At 35.6% G+C, this 17,976-nt stretch overlaps 2 protein-coding genes across 2 annotated transcripts; both read right to left on the reverse strand.

Annotated features, from left to right (window-relative positions):
• Nucleotides 1-2,399: 2,399 nt before the first annotated feature.
• On the reverse strand, nt 2,400-3,528 carry LOC111641343. The gene has a single exon (XM_023387479.1). The coding sequence runs from the start codon at nt 3,462-3,464 to the stop codon at nt 2,400-2,402; it is 1,065 nt and encodes a 354-aa protein (XP_023243247.1). The 5' UTR covers nt 3,465-3,528.
• Nucleotides 3,529-4,692: 1,164 nt separating this feature from the next.
• Nucleotides 4,693-5,904, reverse strand: LOC111641344. Its single transcript, XM_023387480.1, has one exon. It carries the CDS (start codon nt 5,902-5,904, stop codon nt 4,693-4,695), a length of 1,212 nt encoding a protein of 403 aa, XP_023243248.1.
• Between the last annotated feature and the right edge of the window lie 12,072 nt (nt 5,905-17,976).

Here is a 17,976-nt window from a genome sequence, read left to right on the forward strand (position 1 = left end):
CAGAAGCATGTCGCGATGTGAATCTCCCCATCCAATTCTTACTCGATGACACACATTTCGTGTGTTTTATGTGAGCAGTTCTGTTCGAACAGTTGGAGTAGAGAATATTGTAAGTTACTGCTAGCAAAACAATGCGAAATATGTAATTATTTTCGGTAATCCGGACACTTTTGGTAATCTGACACACCTTTGGTCCCATACCTGTCGGATTATCAAGGGACAACTGTAATTTGAAATTATGTTTAAGTCAGATCTTTATATGAACTAAACACTTCATGCATTTTTACTTTCTGGCTGTTATATATAACAGAGGGAAAATATGGCAATTGGTCAAAAAATGATCCTTTGAGATTTTTACATTTATGCATTCAGGACATTGAAACATTGAAAAATGCAAAAAGTTTGAGATTTTTTCTGTATGTATGGATGTTATGGATTTTGTTCGCCCTCGTTGAAGCTTAATAATTCCTATGCTTTTTGTCGAAAATTTATGAAATTTTGCAGGGAGGTTTGTTTTAGGTGGATTTATGCTATTAAATTTTGGTGATTGAAGGTCGCAGGAGTTGGGAGATAGAGATGTGTATCTCCAGTAGAGTCAGATTTAATAACAATTTTACTCATTACTAGTATTTACAATTTTTTATAAAACTCATCCCTACCCTCAAAATTAAGCTTTTTGCCATTTTATAATAGTTAAAAAAAAAATATATATATATAAGTTTTTAAATAAAATATGATAACAGATGGCACCACCAAATGTTGCCAGAGAAGTTAAACAACTTGTTGCTAGATTTTTGATATGGAACAGATAGCATAATTAAGAAACGATTCATCTTCCTTTCCTGATAAAGTGATATGTTTTTGATTTCTTTGAAATATTCATGATTTATCCTGAAATTAAAAATAAATATTTATATATAACTTACATATATTTACCGTATTTACTCGCATATAAGACGATCTCGCATACAGGACAAGGTGTGACTTTAACTAATAACGAGGTAATGATAAGAAAATAAAGCTTTCTTTTTCATTATGATTTATTTATCTTCAATTATCTTATATAAGTAGGTAACAAAATTATTCATCACACACAGAAATGTAACTTGGTTATTTTTGAACAACATTTAACCAATTCAATGTTGAAATTTTTATTTGTTGCCTGTGACGCCATGTTGAATTTTCATCGATGTTAAGCCTAAAAATTTTTTTTTAAAATAATAATCATGTTTACTGTATCGTAAAAAATTATTTTTTTATGTTTCACAAACAAAATATATATATTGAATATATAAAAACGAAATAAATTTTATTTTAAAAGTTCGTTTTAATGTAAAAATTGTGACGCGAAGTGACATCTAGTATCAAAAACATTCCAATGTAAACACGGAAATATTCTGTTCTATTCTATTCAGATAAAAGACAAGAGGGGCTATCTGCGATTTAGTGCAGACTTTACCCCTATAAAGGAAGATAGGAAAGTGTGAAATAAGCAACCATAAGCCCCCCACAGGACTCCATGGGCACCCACAACACCTTTATTAAAACAATACTTACAGAGTAATACAAATAATTAACAGTAACATTTTTACATACAGATGCAATTAACAGAAGGATGCATATCTTTTGCATCAAAGTATATACAAACATATTAATCGATAGATAAATAAATGATAAATAAACAAAATGGATAAACACAGTTTTGGTTACATTAGTAAACAGTAAATTTTTGCTTACATAATAGGAATTCGAATGGTTGGTTGAATAATTTTATACATATTTACAGTTTTAACAATTTAGAAAAGGATGCAATACTTATTACATTAATGAAAATTAAATATACAACAGGTATAATTTTAAAGTTATACATTTAGTAATCAGTTGACAAGGAATTTTTGATGTAATCTTACAGATCGAATTCCATAAAGTTTTAACAAGAAATTTTGACAAGATAACTTATAACTTAATAATTACACTATGTTATTCGTAGCACAGTTAAATTTATATTCAATTCACTACATATAACAGTCTTTATTTTTAACATTTTTCTTTAATCTTCATTGCTTGTGAAGGAGGAGTAGTTATTGTCATCATCACTAACACTAGTTTCTGTTGTATCTGTGTTGAGTATATTTAAATTCAGGTCACCAAACTGAGGTACTAATGCACCACTGCCCTGTATAAACTTCTCAAATGCTTTAAAAAGTTTGTTATTCATTATAAGTTAGTTCTGTTTTGGTGGCCATTTTTTCCCTTCTGTGATACATATTCTGTCAAAATTTTCTCTGAGGGTTGTATATTTGGTGCATTCGAAGAGGAAGTGATAAACGGTATCTTCGTTGTTCGTGTGTGCGTCACAATGGTTGTAGTCTCTCTTCTTGAAACGGTGCAAATATGAGTTAAAACATCCATGCCCTGTCAGGCATTGTGTTGTTTGGAACGATGGTTTGAATATCGTGTTTTTTTTTTTGTCTGTCTTCGATGGATGGGAAGAATTTGAAGCACAACCTTCCAGTGGGTGATTCTTCCCACTCTGTTTGCCATAAAGCACAAATTTGTTGGTTGATGTACTTTGTTATTGAGCTGATAGGAAGCCGCGAGTACGTTATTTTAGTATGTGCAATTGAGGCTTTTTTTGCTAATTTATCAGCTAACTCATTTCCCGCATGGCCAACGTGACCGGGTATCCAATCGAAGGAGATTTTTAGTTGTTTTCCTAATTTTGTTGCCAAATTTATGAGTTCTTTAGCTAGGGCTGATTTGTTATTTTCTCTTCTTAGTATATGTAGAGCAGCTCTACTATCGGTAAAGACAAGTAGTTTTTTATAGGTTATGTGAGAGAGCTGACTGATGTAAGTGAGGGCTTTAAATATACTCCATAATTCTGCTTGAATAATTGAGCAATGATCTGCAAGCTTGAACGCTGCCTGGTATAAAGTTCTTCCTTCACTGTTCTTGACTACCACACCTGATCCTACACCATTTTCTCCCTTTGACCCATCAGTAAAGGCTATCAATTGTTTCTTTTTATTATTTGCTGTTGATTCTTTGAAGTCTAAGGAAATTTCATATGGGTGAGTTGCTTTTGGGTCAGTCATAAAATTAAATTCATTTGGTATATTGTCGATATTGTTGTGGACAATGTGTGACTTAAAGTTCATATTTTTCAGTGGTTTCCCTTTGTTTTGAAGTGTTGAGATTTCCATTTCAGAACTACTAGAAAAGTTTTTATTCATTAGGAACCACTTCCAAATTCTTCTATTTGCCTCCAAATGAATAGGTGTCAAGTTGGCCATCACAAGAAGCGTGTTTGTTGGAGCTGTGCAGTAAGATTTACAAATACGGATGGCTGATTTTCTTTGTACAGATAAAAGTTTTCTTTTCAGATGTGTATTATTTAAGGCTTCTCTCCAAATCTGTACACCGTATAGAAGTGCTAGTTCAAGGGCTTGTTTGTATATCATCTTTGTATTAGTTGAGTCTAGGTCCCATGTGTTTCTAGTAATACTGATCAGTTGATTAGTCTTTTCAATAATTTTGTTGTAAATATGATTAACGTGGTATTGTCAGTTGAGGGCTGTATCAAAGTAAACTCCCAAGTATCTGATTTGAGGTACGTTTTTTATACTATGTCCATTGATTTTTACGCTGATTGATCTCTTAAGTTGACCTCTTTTGTTTTTCCTTGTATTGACCAGTGCTTCGCACTTATTATAATTGATCGTTAATTTATGTTTGTTGCACCAGTTTCCTATTTCTGTAAGGGCTTTGTTGGCTATATCAGCGACTCTATCACAGTTTTGGTGAGCAATCATTAATAAAGTGTCGTCGGCGTAGGCTTGTACACAAAGTTCATCTGTGTTGTTAAATTGATCCAAAAGTTCGTCTAGTACTAAATTCCACAGTCCGGGTTCACATCTGGACCCCTGTGGACAGCCCTTTGAGATTTTTATTTCCACATTGGTGTTTGTCATGTAAAAGCCGGCTGTTCTATTTTGGAGATAGCTTCTCATTAATTTGATCAGATTATTCGGGCATTTTGTATCAATAAGACGATTTATGATGCTGGGCCACCATAGATTATCAAATGCCTTTTTGAAGTCGATGCTTATTAGCATCGCATGCTTTCCTTTCTCCCATGCTCTGTGTATAAAATCTTTAACATTGAGAATTGCGTGGATTGTGGATGTACCAGGTTTAAATCCAAATTGGTTAATATTACTTCTGTTGGATACTTTTAAATGCCAATTTATTCTTTTAATTAATAAGCCATCCAAGATTTTCCCTAATACTGGTAATAGACTTATAGGTCTAAAGTCGCCTGGATTGGTAGCATTATCTTTTTTGGGAATTAATTTTATATTTGCTTTTTTCCAAACATGGGAGAAGTATCCTATTTTAAGACATAAATTATACAAATACACAAAGGCTATGGGAATTACCTCAAAGGCAGCTTTAATCATCTCTGCCGTGATGTTGTCCAATCCGGGAGATTCATTTTTCGCTAGTGAATTGATGGCCTTTTATATCTCTAAAAAGGTGAATGGGTTGTCTTCTTCTTGTGATGATGTATTTTGGATTGAGCTTTTTAATTCTTTGTGTATTTCTAGGTCTAAAGTGTCGTTGTCATTAAGAAAATGATGATGATGAATATTTTGGATGTTTTCTGCAATGTCCAAGTTTGGTTCATTCTCATTCCATTTGACAATATTTGGAATGTGACATTTTTTTTTTCTTGTTAAAGACAACTCGGTATGGTATATCCCATGGGTTTTTCTTCAATTCTCGCCATGCGTTGGTGCGAGAATATTTGATGCACTTTTTGTATGTTTTTAGAGCCTTTCTGTATTTCTCTTTAAGTGTGTTCTTCTTATCTTCATTGGTAGTTTTGGCTAATTTCTTTAGAAATTTTCTGACTTTTTTTTGTTGAGTAGATAAGCTATCTATCCACCATACTGTGTCCCTTTGTTTAGTTTTAGTGATTGTAGTTGATAATCGTTTTGCTTCTTGTATTGCCTTCGTGATATGATCGGTGTATTGATTGATACTTTCCTCGTCCTCAATTTCGTTGAATCTGTAGTTTCTCCAGTTTATTGCAAATATTTCTTTGTAAAGTTCCCAGTTAGTATATTTCTTATAGTAATTGATGTAATTTTCTTTGTTGGTTATACCTGAAAGTTCAGCATAAATGTACCTATGATCACTTAGAGATTCCCACAGAAGTGTTTCACAAGTCATAACATTGCCTTTATTAACTGGAACAAGAAAGACGTCAGTCCAACCTTCTGCATAGACGGTATAAAAGGTAGGATCATCAGTAGTGTTTGCTGAGTATAGGTTATATCTGTCCATTAAATCAATTAACAGGCGTCCTCTATGGTCTTCTTTATAATGATACCAAATTGGAGATTTCGCATTTGTTTCTCCCACTAGAATGAAGTTGTCGCTATTAAGGCTTTTGATTATATATTGTAGTTCTTCAATACAATTATTATCATCATCATCAGGGGAAAAATATATACTAAGAATATAAAGTTGTGGCTGTTGTTGGATGGCAATAGTAGTTATTCTCTGTGTAATTAAATCTGGAATTAAAGCAGCATCTAGGTTGTTGTCTCTCACTATTATACCACTTTTTGGTTTTTCTCCGTTTCTTGTAGTTAATATTCTCCATCCTCCGAAGCTTACTATTTTATTGTTCAAAGTATAAGGTTCTTGTATTATTAATAGGTTTATATCTAGGTCATTGGCCGTCTTTAATGCGAGTGAACTTGCCACTTTACTGCGTTGCATATTTATCTGTAAAATACGCAGATGTGAAGAGTTTACATCGTAATTACTATTGATTGACAGAGTTGAATTATCAGAAGCATTGTCGTTACTATTTTGTTTATTTCCTTGCATAATAGTGCCTTTGGGTGACCGAGTGATTATTTGTTTGTTTCTATATTCCATAATCAATTGCTTGGGCCGATGCTGCTTTTGCCACCAGTAACCAAGGGAGACTGTGGCCTATTTTTCGAATGTGAGCCTCTGCCTAACCCACGAACGCAGACCTTGTTAACTTGGGCGACATCTGAGCCGGTATCATACTTAGATCTGGTTACTACCATGATAAATATCTCCACAGAATGTGGGTGTGTGGTCACTCTTAGCTTCATTTCTCCCCATAGACCTTACTGGCATGTGTGTCCCTGCCAGGAGCTTGTGCTCCAGCCTGCATTGCTCTATGGTTCAGTAAAATTACTGGGCTCTCCCACCATGACCAGGTGGTGACCACGGGAGAGTTGTTATTATTATTATTAGATGAATAAATCAAATTACATTAAAGTTTGTGCAGTAAGTTAATCAGATCAAACATCAAGAATTATTATCATATGAAATACAGTGAGTGATCGGTTAACGAACAATTGGGATGGTGAATAAATAGGACAACAAACACTTTTGCTAAAGTTTTTTGTGTTCGGACAACAAACACAAGAAGAAGCAATGCTGCATTTAACATTTGTAAAACTATATTTTAATGGCATCTATACATGGTTTATGCAGGGATGCACAGCCTTTTCTGAAGAAGGGCCATGTTAGGATTAAGTTTACTGACCAGGGGGCTGGACCGTTTTACAACCCTTTTCGTTGACACAAGGACTCTAATTACTTTAACTGCACTAGTGTTGACAATCATGGGAAGTTTATAGCTTGACATGGTTTAAAATAATCATTACATCCAAAACTTTTTAGTCATATGACTCTATTCCAACTATTAATTTTCTTGGTCCAATGTAATAATTAAAAATTTTTTTAAATTTTAAGTCTCTGGAGAGACATTGTTGTAAATAATTGATGGTTATAGCTTTTGTACATTCCTTTTTGAACTCTGATTGGTTTTTTCTAGTTTGATTGACATTAAGTTGACAAATAGGTGTCTTTTCAGAAAAGATTGATTCAAATTTCCCAGGAAGTACCACACCTTTTTTTTTTTTTTTTAAGCTCTTTTTCCCTGTGGGCACTAAGAGGCCTCTTTAAGCAAGCCCATTACAGGTTTGGCCAGGTCCACAATGGGGTAGCCAGGTGATGAGGGACGGTGCCTGACATATCCCCGAAAAATTTTTGGGAAATTTTCAACCCAATCAGATTTGATCTCTGGTCCCCAGAGCGGTAGGTTTCCACCTTGATTGCTCGGCCTTCCGGCCACAGTACCACACCCTCTTCAACTATACCAATCAGAATCTAGAATGTAAAGAAATGCTAAAAAATTGTTATTTTCATGGTTTTTTCAATGTTATTTGATGATATTTAGACAAATAAGCAAGTTTTCTAAAGCATAAAATTTAAAATGTTCTGCCAAAATAGAAACTTCCTGATAACACTGAAAATGACATTCTAACATCATTTATTCTATTTGATTCTTCTAAAAATTATTATAATATTATGTATTAGACTTAAAATATTCGATATCTAAACCAGAAAGTGTATTAGCTAGAAATAGACAAACTTCAATCGCTCCCATTTTTCACCTTGGAAAGTCATAAAACTGTTGGGTGCTAATGACTTTGTGAAAGGGAAAGAGTTCTATATTTGAAACTTTGAACTTGTTTGGGAGAGGAAAAACTTATCTAGCTAACAGATAAAAAGAAATCGGTTCAATTTGATACAATTTTTTTTTTTTTTTTTTTTTTTCTAGTACATAGCAAAGTGAGTTTTGTGGAAAAAATTATACAGCTAAACATTTCANTGGTCATATACGTCATTCATCTTATGACGTAAATCGTCCGCATAGTCAGTCATGCTACGTAGATTATCAGGCGGGGTACCGGTAATTAAATCTGCGGGTAATCGTTGTTTTCTTCCAAAGTTTGCAAAGGCTGGCGTCACAGACGTACTTTCATGGACCACGCTTCGGTATGCAAACAAAAATTGTTGAATGTGTTTGTCCCAGTCTCGTTGCCGAGTCTCTATGACTTTTACCAGGTACTTTTCCAACGTCTGATTAAATCGTTCCACGTCGGATCCAACGTCTGATTAAATCGTTCCACATAAATCCCGTCGGATTGTGGATGATACGAGGTGGTTCTGGTTTTGTGGGTACCCATCACACGGCATTCTATTCTATTCTATTCTAATAAAAAACAGGAGGGGCTATCTGCGATTTAGTGCAGACTTTACCCCTGTATGGATAGGAAGGAACAGTAAAAGAAAGTAAGAGTTAGAGAGAAGAGGAAATAAAGGAAGATAGGAAAGTGTGAAATAAGCAACCATAAAGCCCCCACACGACCCCATGGGCGCCCGCATCGCCTTTATTAAAACAATATTTACAGAGGAATACAAATAATTAACAGTAACATTTCTACATACAGATGCAATTAACAGAAGGATGCATATCTTTTGCATCAAAGTATATACAAACATATTAATGGATAAATAAATAATAATTGAACACAATGGATAAATACAGTTTTGGTTACATTATTAAACAGTAAATTTTTGCTTACATAATAGGAATTCGAATGGTTGGTTGAATAATTTTATACATATTTACAGTTATAACAGTTTAGAATGGGATGCAATACTTATTACATTAATGAAATATTAAATATACAACAGGTATAATTTTAAAGTAATACATTTAGTAATCAGTTGACAAAGAATTTTTGATGTAATCATACAGATCGAAATCCATAAAGTTTTAACAAGAAATTTTTACAAGATAACTTATAACTTAATAATCACACTATGTTATTCGTAGCACAATTGAATTTATATACATATAACAGTCTTTATTTTTAACATTTTTCTTTAATCTTCATCGCTTGTGAAGGAATTGTAGTTATTGTCGTCATCACTGTCATTAGTTTCTGTTGTATCTGTGTTGAGTATATTTAAATTCAGATCACCAAACTGAGGTACTAATGCACCACTGTCCTGTATAAACTTCTCAAATGCTTTAAAAAGTTTGTTATTCATTATAAGTTCGTTCTCTTTTGGCGGCCAGTTTTTCCCTTCTGTGATATATATTCTTTTGAAATTTTCTCTGAGGGTTGTGTATTTGGTGCATTCGAAGAGGAAGTGATGAACGGTATCTTCGTTGTTCGTGTCTGCGTCGCAATGGTTGTAGTCTCTCTTCTTGAAACGGTACAAGTATGAGTTGAAACATCCATGCCCTGTCAGGCATTGTGTTGTTTGGAACGATGGTTTGAATATTCTGTTTTTCTGTCTGTCCTCGATGGATGGGAAGAATTTGAAGCACAATCTTCCAGTGGGTGATTCTTCCCACTCTGTTTGCCATAAAGCACAAATTTGTTGGTTGATGTACTTAGTTATTGAGCTGATAGGAAGCCGCCAGTATGTTATTTTAGTTTGTGCAATTGAGGCTTTTTTCGCCAATTTATCAGCTAACTTGTTTCTCGCATGGCCAGCGTGACCGGGTATCCAATTGAAGGAGATTTTTAGTTGTTTTCCTAATTTTGTTGCCAAATTTATGAGTTCTTTAGCTAGGGCTGATTTGTTATTTTCTCTTCTTAGTATATGTAGAGCAGCTCTACTATCGGTAAAGACAAGTAGTTCTTTATAGGTTATGTGAGAGAGCTGACTGATGTAAGTGAGGGCTTTAAATATACCCCATAATTCTGCTTGAGTAATTGAGCATCACACGACATGTCTCCCGAAATATTTGAGTCTCGAAATTCCTGCCTTGATCACTGTGAATTTATAAGGGTACTCCAAATCGACAGAATACTTCGTGGACTAATTTATCAGCCACAGTTACAGCTTCTTGGTTGGGAATGGCGAAAACCTCTGGCCATTTAGTAAAGTAGCCCATGACAACCATGAAGTACCGGTTTCTATTTTCACTTTCAGGAAACGGTCCTGCAACATCTAACGCTATTCCTTCCCATGGGGCTCCAACATTGTACATCCTTACCGCATCTCTACTGCGAGTTTGAGGTCCCTTGATGGCCGTGCAACTGGTACATCTGCGACACCATTCTTCCACATCATCACGAGAGTAGATCCAATAAAATCTCTCGCGGATTTTCTGTAAGGTACTCTTCACCCCCATATGGCCTCCAGAGCAGCCGTTGTGGTACAGTTTTAGGACTTCTGGAACTTTTCCTTTGGGAACAACCATTTGCAGATGGTAGCTGTTCCCTCGGGTATTTTCCCACTTACGGCACAATATCCCATCCTGTATGGTCAAGCTGTCCCATTGGGCCCAATAGCTCTTTGTAATTGGACTCATAGCTGCAACATCGCTCCAGTTGGGCCTAGGAGCATCAGCCTTCAACCACTCAAGGATCGGCTTAATGTGCGCGTCCTTTTCCTGAGCCTGTTGTAAGGTTTCCTTCCACTTGTTACTGATATCCATTTTCAGCATTTGCATAAGAATAATTTCTTTAGTCTCTTGTCTGACAGTGCATACAGTTATCCGCACAAGGCCTTCTCGACAAGGCATCAGCATTACCATGCCTTTTCCCTTTACGATGTTCAATCACGAAGTTGTACTCCTGTAGCAGCTCTATCCACCTTGCTACTTGTCCTTCTGGATTCTTAAAATGCAAAAGCCACTTCAACACGGCATGGTCTGTACACAAGCGGAATCTTTGTCCAAGCAAATAGTTGCTAAAATGTTGCAAGGTTTTAACTACGGCAACTAATTCCCTTCTTGTCACACAGTAATTATTTTCCGGTTTGGATAAGACTTTGCTGAAGTAGGCTATAACCAATTCTTGATTTCCTTTTCGTTGAAACAAAACCCTGCCGATCCTCGTGTTACTCGCATCTGTGTCAACTACAAAGTCATTTCCAGTGTCGGGGGTAGCCCAAAATTGGCGTGTTGCACAGATGCTCCTTTAATTCCTGGAATGCAATATCACAACCCTCATCCCAGCAGAATCGTGTCTTCTCTTCCATACGTTTATGCAGTGGTTTGGCAATATCAGCAAAATCCTTCACAAACCGATGATAGTAGGAGCATAAGCCCAAGAAAGCTCTAACTCCTGTCCTGACTTTTGGAACTGGCAAATCTTTTACGGCGACGATTTTATCCGGGTCTGTCTGCACCCCCTATTCCGAGACAACATGTCCCAAGAATTTAGCTTGCCGTCTAAAGAAGGCGCATTTTTTCGGACTCAATTTGAGATTAGCCCCTCGTGTTTTCAATAACACTCGTTTCTGGTTTCGAAGACGATCCTCAAATGTGCTGCCCACGATAATTATGTCATTCAAATAGACAAGACAGGCGTCCCCACTCAATCCAGTGAGTACTAGCTCCATAAGTCTTTCAAAAGTAGCTGGGGCATTGCACAGCCCAAAGGACATGACCTTGAATTGCCACAAACCCTTTCCTGTGGAAAATGCAGTCTTCTCTTTGTTTTTTTTTTGCCGATTTATTTTGTGCCAAACCAGTCTTCCCTATATCAGCGTCGCTTGACCAGAAAATGTCGGCATATTGAAACAACATTTTTTTAGCTTTGTTTAGTTTCTCTTCTGACAAATCCTTACGACATTCCTCCAGAAGCGTTGACACATTGAACACGGAATGTTTCATGTTAGTCGCAGTAGATTGTTCTCGGCATTTACGCATCCAAACAACTTATTCACAGGTGCCCATTAAAGTGCCTTTTCCAACAACCTGTTTTCTATCACCTGGATTTAGAACACGTACTGACGAAATGTCTGTGGCCCTCACCAAGTTTCGTGCCATCTTTCATGGTAGGTCACAGTCTAAACCCTCTATGAGAACACAACGATTCTTCTGACCAGCGTTATCTGGTAGTCTAACTGGTACGATAGTTTCTGACTTTGGGGGAAGAACAATCTGATTCAAGCAGCGTGCTTCACCCGATGATGCACCTTCCATAAAGAGTTCTGCCGAACCGCATTTTAAAACTCCCTGCTTGACGTCAATCTCACAATGATGTTCTCTCATGAAGTCCAAACCCAGAATGCAATCGTCCTTTATATTGGCAATGATAAACCTTATGCCGACAAATCTTGTTGCCTAGTTGCAATTCCACCTCCTTTTCGCCTCAGACAGATATGTGCTGCCCAGTCGCTGTTATAAGACAAATACGATCATATCCACTGAAGTAATCCCCAAGAAACTGATTTGCCAGTCAAGAACTGATGACCGTGCAAGAAGCTCCAGTGTCCAATGTCAGCTTACATGGTGTTCCGTTAATTTCGTCTTGGATAATCAGGCTATTCCCATCGTGGGCTTGGGAGATTGAGATTCCTGGGGCTCCCTCAAAACCAGCCAGCACCTGCCCCGCAGTCCTGGCGTTTACTCGTTTCCCTGCTGCCACTGCAGCTGGGTGGTGGTATCAGTCACCTCTACCTTCTGAAATCCATTCTCCTTTCGGTCTCTCTCAACGTGTCCTCGCTTTGGGCAATTCATCTGCAGGTGGCCTCTTGCTCTACAGTAGTAACACTGGGGACCTGTCGTTACAACCTCCCTAACACGATGGGATCGATCGTCTTACTGCCTCCACCTCCAAAGCATGGGTCAAAGCGTCCTTCAGAGTTTCATGATGTCCCAATCTAACCGCGGCTCGAACTTCTAGATCTCGTATTCCATCTATGAACACTTGTACGAGTAGTCCTTCAACCAATGCACGTGAAGACTAATACGCTTTTCAGACCAGCTTTTCAACTTCCAGTGCCCAGCACTGTAGAGTCTTGGCACTACGTTGTGCACGGGCCTTAAGCTGCGCCCGATACACATGCTCAAGATTCTTGTCCCCATATCTGGACTCCAATACCTCCACCAGTTGGTCGTAAGTGATGTCCGTACCGAGGGCTTCTAGTACAGTCAAGGCGTGATCGCGAAGGGCCAACGTGAGTGCTGTCATGGCTTGTGCTTTAGTCCATCCATTCATCCTCACCATGGCTTCAAACTGAATTTTATAAGCTGACCATGAAGATGTCCTGTTGAAAGGTGATACTTTAAATCCATGTACTGCTGGCGTAGATATAACGGGATTGGCATTTCCAATCTCAGATATGAGCTCGATCAAAGCTATGTCAACATCTGTGATCTTCACTTCAACTTTGGCAATTCAATTCTCACGCCGTTGGACCTGCTCTTCATTATGCTCAACCTGCTCCTTAATTATCTTTAAATCACTGTCAATCTAACATGCAGTTCCTTCAGTTGATGTGCCTGCTCTTCTTGGCCTCGCTGGAGCTCTTCTTTCATATTTTTCAACTGACTAGTCTGCTCTTGTAACGCCGCCAACAATACAGATAGGTCCAGCATAGCCGGTGCTGGAGTAGTGCCAGAGGTGCTGGGAATTAAGACAGAGTCAGCTGTTTGCTGTCCATCTAATGTCCGATCAGAAAATTTACTAAAACTCCGCTGATCCATCGCCTGCTGTCGCTGTTGGCTTCGTGTACAAACCCCTTCAGTGTCTTTTTTCGGCATAACCGGAATGATTTATATCCCACCCCTGACACCAATTTGTTACGAGCTGTGGGGCTCAGGATATAAATTCAGAATACAGTTTATCGAACTGACACTTTTTAGATATGCTAACAACACTAACAACAAAAACCTTATATCTCTCGTTAAAAGAAAAACATCTCCAACGTTCTTTTTTTCGAATTCTCTTTTTTTTCAATCGTTTTTCTTTCTTTTTTTTGAATCGTTCTTTTTTTTGAATCATTCTTTCTTGTCCTGCCACTCTCTGCACCATGGTGCTAGTGTCCTCCGAAGCCGGCGCGACAATAACAATGTTTTATATTATGATATAATATGAGAAAGTGTCGATGTTTGCCTAGATATATTATTAAAACAGTCGAGTCAGATTAGTTGACAAACTGTTGTATACGACAAAACCTTTATTCTTTTCACACAGATCTTAAATATTTTAAGAAATGTTTTGTGGAAACATACAGCATGAGCTATTATACTTCTTATTATATAATTTTCTTGCTTTTACAAACGAAGGGTGCAAAATATTTGAATTTTAAATGTATTTATCTTATGTTTTTTATAAATTTAAAGTACGACCATTCCTGTAGTTTTGCTTACGTTTTTACAACTTTTATTTAAATTATCTTTGCTCAACTTGTTTTCTATTCTAGTTATTAAAATTTATAAATTTAATATGTTTCATTTGTAGAAATGGTAATATCACCGCCAATTCTTGTACTGTTTCCGTAATTAATGATACATTTCTTATCATGTTTCAGTACTCCAGATATTTCAACAAATGAAGAAAATATGGAATATAATCCATTGATTACCTAAAAATAAAATTAAAAAGAATATATATTGAATTGTTTTGCCTATATTATTTCTATTTTTCTAAATATCTAATTAATATAATAGAGTAGATTGTCAAATAACCAACACAATAATAAAGTAGTCTGTAGAGCCTCTAGTTTTCACAGATTCTAATATAACTTGTGTTGTAAAAATCTAACCTATGCTTTATATATCACCAATTGGGCTGGCAGACTCTATCGTTGACAGCTGTGTATAAATTTTGTCTTAATTTTTACATATTGGAAAGATTAAAAGATAAATTTTATAATACATGTACAGTACAGTGTAATTTAAGTGTAAAATTAATATTTTAAAAGATGTAACTTTCAAAAACATTTACAAGTGTTTGAAAGAGTTATATTATTTCACCAGCTGTTATACTATATAATGTACGAAAGATATAATGCAGTTCGTATGCGAGGGTTTGGTTTTGCATTTCTTGGCATATCGACACTCCATAACCGAAAAATGTAGAAAAAAACCCTTACAGAATTTTGTATGTGTGTACGTGTAATGTACGTGACTTGACGTCTATTTTTTGCTTTACATCTCAAGTTTGCATGCTACAATTTTTAAAATTTGGCAGAAACAGGTCTTGACATGAGTAATTAATTGGACATTAGGTCAAAGGGAAGGAGGAAAGAGAAAGGAAAATTCTGATGTGATATTTCAAATTTTTCGTCTATTATTGGCATTTAGAATTTCACATACACTTCAAGAATAACTTTTCTGCCTTTTCGTAATAATTAATAACATTAAAATTATTTTTTAATTAAACTTTAATCAATCATTTTATTTATCATAATTAATACTTACTCTTATCACAAAATTTCGCTTTACATAAAAAAATACTCCTACGCTTATACCCAATTGATGTTTTGCAAACCTCTTCATAAAATCATTAATCTGCAAAGTGAAATACAGTTTATTGTTTTTGAAATATCATCTATAATTTTTTTTTTTTAATTTCAGAACGTTCTTTGTTGTGGGGTGTAGGTTTACACAAACTAAACATAGAATATTACAAAAAATATTAATTACCTTTAGCTTGAAATTAAAAGAAAAGTTGGCAGGTGAAAATCTTTCGATGTTTAAGAAGCTGTCATACATCTGATAAAGAAAGAATCGTCATCTTAAATATATTGTTTGATATTATCAACGTACGAAGTTATAAATAAAGTAAAAAATTTTATAATATATTTTCCAATTAATTTTTGTCTAAATTGTAAAGGAAATTAAAGTGTTTAAATCTTTTATGTCACTACAGACAATCAGAACTTCCCGAACAATAACAAAGATTCTGTTAATTCCGTAATTCGAGTGACTGGGAGTGAGAATACAGTTTTGTGTACTCAGGATAGCCTTTGAAAAATTTTCAGAGTGACAATCAAATGGCTAAGGTAATTAAAGAGTTGACCTAATGTTCTGTCTATGTGGAAAATGAAATGTGTGGAAATGAAATCTGTGAAATTGTTCGTGGATTATTTTTCTAGATTTGTTATTTTCATTCTTGAAAAGCGAAAACCATTCCCTATTATCAAGTTTCCTAGAAAGACACGATATCAAAATAGCGTGTTTATGATTTTACCTCTCCTTCATGTAAATTAGGTTAATCAGTGATATTTTTCAAAATTATTTGTTTCGATTTTAATTTTAAATTTTGACGAGTATCGTTACTTTACAAATATTTGTATTTTTGGCAAATTGCCTTTGTCAAAAATGTACATTTGTAGCAGTCTTCGATAATAGAATAAGATATGAAAAAATTTTCACTTTTAGAAAAAATGGTATAAAGCAATTAGCATTTGTTTTGCATCAAGTACAATAGTTCAAGTGCTTGTATGCACTTTGAGCAAAAACCAGTGAAAGAGTCTCTGAATACAGGATTTAGCATTTCAGCATATGGCTATCATAATTTTAAATTTTTTTGAGCATATTTTTTATATATTAATTTATTTTACACAGGCATTTTTTAGAATGTGTCCTGAGATGTTTGCACACTTTAGTACACGTTTGGTGTCATGTAACAGGTTAATTTCCAGTGCGGAAACATTCGAATTTTTCTATCAGTAAATTGTAATTATTTTTTTCCTATCAGTAAATTGTAATTATTTTTTTCCTATCAGTAAATTGTAATTATTTTTTTCCTATCAGTAAATTGTAATTATTTTTTCCAATTATATGTAATTTAGTAAACATCACAATAAATGTTAGAAAGAATTATGTACTTACCAATGACGTGAAATGTGATAAAGCCCAACTCACTGAAATCATTCCTACAATTAGTATGCAAGATAAGACTGAATAACAGATTCTAAGCATCAGCTCCATTTTGACAAATAAAGTCGCATACATCGCGAAACACGTAGCATACAGAAAATGTGTGTATATAAAAGGTATGAGAATACTCCAATTCTCATTAATCATTTCAACGAATTNTCCTTTGTTTTCTTTCCTTTGATAACTGTGTTAATGGTACATTTTTCTTCTATGTTATCTTTTTCCAGACCCCTCCAAATGTCATTTTGTCTGGTCATTACTTCTATTATCTCCTCTTCAGGGATACACTGCAGGACGTTTAGTAATATTACCCTTGGTCGTTTGCCTCCCGATGTTCTACATTTAATCTTGTCTTTTATTTCTTGAATCTTTCCTATTTCCTCTTTTAGTTTCTTCCTATCTTCTTCACTCCCGACCCTTATGCACACACCATTGTCTCTTATTAATTTAACTTCTTTGATTTTAACCCTTATTTTGTGTGGCTGAATTTTATCAAAAATCTGCTCTGTGATCTCTTTTATGTCTGTTCGCGCACCTTCTTCTTCATCACTTGGGTACACCAGTACAGCGCTATTGCCTCCTTGTTCACCGTTGTTATTGTGAGATTAGCCGGGGTTACGGAGTAAGTAGTACTCTTGTAACACTTAATTGGCACTATTCCGTGAGAATAGTTCTCCGAGTTTCGGATCGAGAGATCCGATCTTATGTCAAGATTCGTTTGACCGGGAGGGCTGTAATATTTAGGAAAAGGGGATTCAAGACTGTGAGGTCTTTATCCCAAATGTCAGGGTCCCGACACCAGTTAATCAATCTTATTATACGCAGATTAACACGCGTATGAGATCTTATTACGATTCAAATTAAGAGCCATATCTTATATAAAACAAACAAAAGTAAATTTAATGATTCTATAAGTAAAACTAATACAAATATCGAGGAACGAGGGATAATAATACGACAATTTATATACACGATATAGACATGGACTTATACTATACCGATGCGCGATCGAGAGAGAGAGCTCACAAAATCAGTAGAAACATACAACCTGTTTTAGTTGTCGTTCGTCTTCTCTGTATGCAAGGGACACTCTGGAGATAAAGTTCATTTACTTCTTTGTATGGGAGATCAATATGTGCACAAAATCCTAGTATGTTTTCTAAGTGCTAACTCTGGAATTATTCTGTATGTGACTTGTCTAAGGACGTTGGTCATCAGGAGGAAAATGTATGGAGTTCGGACACTCTATGTCTGTCGATGAACTCCCCGAATTCTGACAAATTCCCTGTATATCTGCTGATTTTCGACCAATCATCGGCCAGTAACTCTTTCATGAGAACGGATGAAAGGGGAATGAATGAGGGGTAAACATTTCCCATCTGAGCGGGATTTTAACCAGATAAGGGAAAGTCAGAGGATGTTCTAACTTC

Source organism: Centruroides sculpturatus, unplaced genomic scaffold (assembly GCF_000671375.1).
Source record: "Centruroides sculpturatus isolate CEXI.00-Female unplaced genomic scaffold, Cexi_2.0 scaffold1394, whole genome shotgun sequence".
Classification (NCBI taxonomy): Eukaryota; Metazoa; Arthropoda; class Arachnida; order Scorpiones; family Buthidae; genus Centruroides; species Centruroides sculpturatus.

What these genes read in the sequence shown, in the direction of transcription:
- LOC111641344 (XM_023387480.1), bottom strand. Translation starts at nt 5,904, where the DNA reads ATGCAAGGAAATAAACAAAATAGTAACGACAATGCTTCTGATAATTCA.
- LOC111641343 (XM_023387479.1), bottom strand. Translation starts at nt 3,464, where the DNA reads ATGATATACAAACAAGCCCTTGAACTAGCACTTCTATACGGTGTACAG.